This window comes from Fulmarus glacialis, unplaced genomic scaffold (assembly GCF_000690835.1).
Source record: "Fulmarus glacialis isolate BGI_N327 unplaced genomic scaffold, ASM69083v1 scaffold4009, whole genome shotgun sequence".
Classification (NCBI taxonomy): Eukaryota; Metazoa; Chordata; class Aves; order Procellariiformes; family Procellariidae; genus Fulmarus; species Fulmarus glacialis.
In genome coordinates this window covers 4,923-11,804 of record NW_009235173.1, presented here as the reverse complement: position 1 = coordinate 11,804, position 6,882 = coordinate 4,923, and the positions used below count along the sequence as shown (strand labels likewise).

The 6,882-nt window shown below is 45.5% G+C and overlaps 1 protein-coding gene across 1 annotated transcript; it reads right to left on the bottom strand.

Annotated features, from left to right (window-relative positions):
• Positions 1-246: 246 nt before the first annotated feature.
• Positions 247-5,708, bottom strand: LOC104082696 (ephrin type-B receptor 5-like; the record flags this gene model as incomplete). Its single annotated transcript, XM_009585914.1, has 2 exons — positions 5,648-5,708; positions 247-943 (listed from the first exon to the last, which is right to left on the bottom strand). A coding segment is annotated over exon 2 (526 nt), but the record flags the coding sequence as incomplete, so codon positions are not given.
• Between the last annotated feature and the right edge of the window lie 1,174 nt (positions 5,709-6,882).

Below are 6,882 nucleotides of genomic sequence, written 5' to 3'. Positions count from 1 at the left end.
TGTTTCTGGTGGCAGCTTGAACTAAGGCCTGAGTGGAGTTTCCAACCATGTCCTTAGCACCAAGAAGTGGTCACTCCAACTCCAGTCTGAGGCTAAAAGTGTCAGAAGAGGCTGCTAGTAAGCATTCTCTGTGAGAAATGATTTAATCTCCTAGCTCTGTGAACTTTTGGCAAATGCCAAATACTACTAACACAGAGAACCACAAAGAAGTGGCTGCCTAAGGGGTGGGGAAAAAGGGTCTCTCACCTTGGCATGCTTGTTCATCATCAACAGGCTGGTAGCCAGCCTTGCAGGTGCATCGTCCAATGGCCACCATCCACTCCCCTTCTCCATTGCAGTGCAATCGAACACCTGAAGACCCAGTCATGCTTGTCTCTTCAGCATTTGGTACACACGTCCCTGGTGACTCCACCAGTGAGGTCCTCTCCCCTCCAGCGAAAGTTTCAGGGAAGGAAGCAAATCCTTTCACCACAGCTGGGCACTTGTAGAAAAAGACTTGGACTGCCACCAAGGACATGCAGGCTCCTGAGTCCTGGAAGGCCAGGTAGAAGCCATGCTTGGTGAGTGGCCCAAAGCTACGTACTTTAACATTCATCTTTACCACCTTCCCAGTGCTGTCCACCTGGGAAAAGCTTTCATCAGCTGCAATAGTATCCACTTTGGTCCAGGGGCCCTCATGCCACTCTGGCAGTTCCTGGGAGGCTATGTCAGCCTCTGACTGGTGGTAGTAGAGTGTGAAAGTCTCTTTGCAAGAAGAGGCCACAGTGCGCATGCTGGCACAGTCTCTCACTGAGAAACGGAGGCGGACATGGACTCGGTGGGCTCCACGTCGCTCTATGAAGTGAGTACGCAACCAGTTATTCTGACCTGGTTCAGCCACGTTACAGACTTGAAAGGTTCGGATCGCGCGCTTCTTGTCATCCAGGACACTTACCTCATCCCACTATAATGGATATATGGAAGAGAAAAGGAAGAAGAAATAGTAAAAAAAATACGGATTCAGTCTTCAACTATCCCAACAATACAGAACAGGCCTTTTTCTTCCCCTCCCTTCTCTTTGCCATGTCTATGACAAGACTTGAACTTGCTGACGGCACGTGCCGCACAGCACCCTAAACAGGACAAAGTATGACCCTGTAAAGAAGAGCTGTTAAAGACTGCAAGTAAGAACTGTTGTGACAGAAAACATAATTCATGCAAACCTGTCACATGGCATTGAGAATCTTAAAATCAGAGAGCCACACTTTCTTCCCTCTTATTTCCCCATCTTTTATCTCCAGAGACAAGAATCACAACACAAACAAATGAGACAGAGAAACAAGACACTGTTCTTTGGAGAAAACATTAAAGTAGAAGTCCCTTCTACCCAACTTTATCACAGCTGGAGCTGTGCTCTGCCATCTCCGATGCACACAAACCAACTCAGCATGGCCACTATGGGGGCAGGTCCAGGATCTATTTTGTGCCAGGAGGAAGGCACAAGGGAGGGATAGGGAGGGGTGGAAGCAGGTTACTACAAGGAGCTGTAAGACAAACCCCTCCTTACCCTCTCAACAGCTTTACAGAATAGGTATGAGGCCCTGGGTATCACAGACGAAGCGCATAATGAGATAGAAGGGAAGGAACCTGTGCGAGCGCTCTTGCCAAGGTCAGATCGACCAACTCCTCCCAACAAGACCTGCATTAAGATCAGTGCCAAGAAGAAACAACAGCAAGTTATGGTCATTGGTGACTCCCTCCTGTGTGAAATGGAAGCACCCATTTGCAGACCGGATTCTCTTTTCAGGCAAGGTTGCTGCCTCCCTGGGGCCCAGATTAGGGATGACAACAGACGACAGAAGAGCTTAGTACAGCCTTCAGACTATTATCCACTCCTGCTCTTTCACGTGGGTACTAATCATGTTGCAACAAAAAGTCTAAGGTCAATCAAAAGAGATTTCAGGACCCTGGGAAGAATGCTAAAAAATTCAGGAGCATAGGTAGTGTTTTCCTCAATCCTCCAAGTAATGGGGAGAGACTTTGGAAGAAACAGGCGATCCCAAGACATCAATACCTGGCTTCAGGACTGGTGCCTCTGCCAAAACTTTCGGTTTTATAACCATGGAAGAGTCTTCGAGGCACAAGGTATGCAGGGGCCTGATGGGTTCCACATGTCCCAGTGGGGGAAACGCGTCTTTGCTCGTAAGCTGGCAGGATTGATGAAGAGGGCTTTAATCTAGAATCGATGGGGGAAGGGGAAACCAACAGAAGAGCTGAAAGTAAGCCAAGAGTTGGCATGGCATTGCCTGAGGGTGGCAATGCTAGTGGGAACATTTATGCTGCTCCTGGGAGCATGGAGGGCTCAGGAGCACATCTGAAATGCTTGTACACCAATGCATGCAGTATGAGAAACAAACAGGATGAACTGGAAGCATTGGTCAGTTCCCAGAGCTGTGATATCATTGGTATTAGTAAGACTTGGTGGAATGAGTCCCACAGTTGGAGTGCTGGGATGAAGGGCTACAGGATGTTCAGGAGGGACAGGCAGAGCAGTGGAGGTGGAGGAGTTGAACTGTACGTAAGGGAGAGGTTTGACTGTACAGCCCTTACAGTTAGTGATGATGTGGTTGAGAGCTTCTAGGTGAGGATTAGGGGGATAGAAAACAAAGGAGACGTTGTAGTGGGTGTCTACTACCGATTGCCCAGCCAGGATGTTAGCACTGATGAGTTATTCCATAGGCAATTAGGAGAAGTCTCTGGATCGGTAGCCCTTGTCCTTATGGGAGATTTCAAATTCCCATACATCAACTGGGAATACCATATTGCTGTTATGAGCAAGTCTGGGAGATTCCTGAAGTTTGGGGAAGAAAACTTCTTGTCACAAGTACTCAGTGAGCCAACTCGGAAAGATGCCCTCCTAGACTTGCCTTTTGTGAATAGAGAAGGGCTTGTGGGAGATGTGATGGTTGGTGGCTGTCTTGGCCACAGTGATCAAGAAATGGTTGAGTTTAAAGTTTTTGGTGTAAAAAGGAGAAGAAAGAAAGCAGAGTTTCTACTCTGGATTTCAAGAGATGTTAAGCTATTCAGGGAGCTACTTAGCAGTGTCCCCTGGGAATCTGCTTTTGAGGGCTTAGGAGTCCATGACTGCTGCTCAGTTTTTAAGAACCACCTTTTAGATGCACAGGAGTAGGCAATTCCAGCGTGTTGGAAGTCAACGAAGTGGGGCAGAAGACCATCTTGGCTGAACAGGGAACTCCTTGTGGAGTTCAAGAGGAAAAAAAATTATATGATCTCTGGAAGCAAAGTCAGGCTTCGCAGGAAGATTACAGAGCTGTGGTTCGTATATGCAGGGAAAAGACATGACAGGCCAAAGCTCAGTTGAAACTGGCTAGTGTTATGTCAGACAACAAGAAAGGCTTTTTTAAGTATGTTAATAGCAGGAGGAGGTCTAAAGAAAACATTGGACAGAGACTTATTCAAGATGGTCACCTAACAGGGATGAAGAAAAAGCGGAGGCATTCAATGCTTTTTTGGCCTCAGTCTTTAATAATACTGATAGTATTGGGCTGCCCAGTCCCCTGAGTCAGAGGACCATGAATGCAGGAACAGTGGCTTTCCATTTGTGGACACTGAAATTGTAAGGGAACAGTTGTATCAGCTGAATGTTCACAAGTCCATGGGGTTTGATGGGATTCATCCCAGAGTACTGAAGGAGCGAATGTTACAGCAGGACCTCTCTCGATCATCTACCAAAGGTCTTGGGAGTCTGGGGATGTCCCTACTCACTGGAAGCTAGCCAATGTTATTCCAATTTACGAGAATGGTGTGAGGGAAGACCCAGGAAACTACAGACCTGTTAGTCTAACTTCAGTACCTGGAAAAATTATTGAGAAGATCATACTAGGTACTATTGAAAGGCATTTAAAGAACAATGCAATCATCAGGGACAGTCAACATGGGTTCACAAACGGAAAGTCCTGTCTAGCCAATTTGATATCCTTCTATGATAAGATCACCTAGTGATCTAGTGGATGAAGGGAAGGCAGTGCATGTAGTTTTTTTCTGGATTTTAATAAGGCTTGATTGATATTGTCCCTCACAGCATCGTTCTGGACAAGTTGTCCAACTGTGGGATGAGCAGGTACATGGTGCACTGGCTGAAGAACTAAATGAAAGGCAGGGCTCAAAGGGTTGTAGTGAATGGGGCTACATCTGGCTGGCGACAGGTCACCAGCGGTGTTCCCCAGGGTTCAATTCTAGGGCCAGTTCTGTTCAATATTTTTACCAATGATCTGGATGCAGGAGTTGAATGCACCATTAGCAAGTTTGCTGATGATACCAAACTGGGAGGTGTTGTTGACTCCCTTGAGGGACAAGAGGCCTTGCAGAGGGATCTAGATAGACTGGAGCATTGGGCAATCATCAAAAGCAAATGCTGGATCCCAGTAACTGGCCTTGGACACTCAAGTCTACCCAGCCACTGTCCCTGAACTCCCCGGTCCTCCAGTAACCTCACACAACCACACACACACTAGGACCCACACAGATAGATTAGATAGACTGGGGCATTGGGCAGTTGTCCATGGCATGAAATTTAAGAAGAACAAATGCCAGATTCTGCACCTGGGACAGGGGAATGCCAGACACAAGTATAAACTGGGAGAGGAGTGGCTGGAGAGTAGCACTGCAGAAAGGGATCTGGGCGTGCTGGTTGATGGTAAGCTTAATATGAGTCAGCAGTATGCCCTGGCAGCCAAGAGGGGAAACCACGGTCTGGGGTGCATCAAACACCATATAACCAGCCGGTCAAAAGAGGTGATTATCCCACTGTATACAACATTGGTGTGGCCTCACCTTGAGTAGTGTGTGCAGTTCTGGGCCCCACAATTTAAGAATGATGTTAAGGTCCTTGAATGCGCCCAGAGGAGGGCAACAAAGCTGGTGAAAGGGCTGGAAGGCATGTCCTATGAGGAGCGGCTAATGACGCTGGGTTTGTCTAGTTTGGAGAAAAGGAGGCTGAGGGGCAACCTCATTGCTCTCTACAGCTTCCTGAAGAGAGAAAGGGGAGAGGGAGGTGCTGATCTCTTCTCCCTGGGATCTAGTGATAGGACGTGTGGGAATGGTTCAAAGCTGCCTCAGGGGAGGCTCAGAACTGACATTAGGAAACATTTCTTTACCGGGAGGGTGGTCAAACACTCAAACAGGCTTCCTAAAGAGGTGGTCAATGCCCCATGCCTGTCAGTGTTCAAGAGACATTTACACAGTGCCCTTAATAACGTGCTTTAACTTTTGGTCAGCCCTGAAGTGATCAGGGATTCTATTCTATTCTATTCTATTCTATTCTATTCTATTCTATTCTATTCTATTCTATTCTATTCTATTCTATTCTATTCTATTCTATTCTAGTTAGTCTGTGTGGAGTGATGGCTGGAGACCTCATGAGTATTTCTGAAGGAGGGTGGAAGGAAGAGGGTAAGGAGGTGGCAATAGTATCCCACCCAGTATCTTCCTCTCTTAACAATACAGCTTTGCACAACGTACCATATTCAAATTGTTCATATGTATAAAATCCATAAAACAAGTCTAATTGGTTCCAGTTTCTTCATCAGCAGCATGCACGCCTTCCCAGCAGAGGTGCGGTCAAGAAGAGGACAAGGGAAATGCTTACCCCATCAGAAGGGTGGGTGGTCCAGCTAATCTCTGAGGTCTCTCCAGTTGTATCCAGAAGTATTTCTGTTTATATTTTAAAAAATTAAATAAAAAAAAAAGTATTTTGTGCTTTTCCAAGTCAGACTAAAATCTTATCTGTCCCTCACAAGATTGTCTCTGCAAAAAAAAACCCCAAAAACATTCCACACACCCAGAATATACATTCGTGTTTTGTAATTAAATATGACAGGCTACTTCCATAATAGTAAATTAAGCAGGGCCAAGACAGGCGCAGAGGCACTTGGGCACATAATCATGCTAAGTCATGGTTAGCAAGTTGCTTGGCAATATTCTGGCCAGACGAAAACTTTCCCAGGCAAAATGTAAGCACGCTGACAGCATGGAGCAGAGTTATCATAATGAGCAGTACAGATGAGGCCACCCTCTTTTTGGAAAGGAAAGGGTGGGACAGAGAGATGAGTTATATGAATGCATGCCAATCTCCTCAGGACCATGGCTGCCCATTTCATTTGCAGGTGTAAATGTGGACACAAGGCCAAGACACTTTTGTTTCCAGCTCTGGAACCAAATTTCTGTGGGAGTTTTAGAATGATGACCCAGTTGATCCTGTAATGGCTTCACTTTGTTCTGGAGCTGGGCATTAGGCTGCAAGCCTGTGTACGAGTCCCAGTTTTATCAGAAAATCAGTATTAAATAGTCTTTTGCATTATACTGCTCAGGAGTAGGGTACATGCAGAACTTCACAGGCCTAGCTTATTCCCACAACTAGCCTGCACTTCCATTGTTATTGAATCTACCTGTCTGGAGACAGGTAATAGGCTTGACTGCTCTTGGAGATGTTGTTCTTTGTTCAGGTACAAAGAAATACAGAAGAGATTGTGACAGTGCAAGCTATACACATAGTATTCTCCAGAAGTGAATGTCAAGGTCTGAGACCACCCTGCAAGTTACTGGTATGCAAACATATGCACTTTTCTATGTACATTTATAATGAGGATATAGGGGAAGAAAAAGACTCTGTCAAATAGGTATTTACATGTGTTGATACATACTATAGAAATCATCTGCTTTTTCTTAAATTCTGGAAAGCCAGTCTCTTTTGTTTGCTTATTTTAATTTTCATTTTTCTATCTTGTTGCTTTGTTTAAAAAAAACCCCAAAAACAAACAGAAAAAAACAAAACCCAACAGCAACATCCAGCTTATTTACAAACAGGATTCATTATTCCTTTTG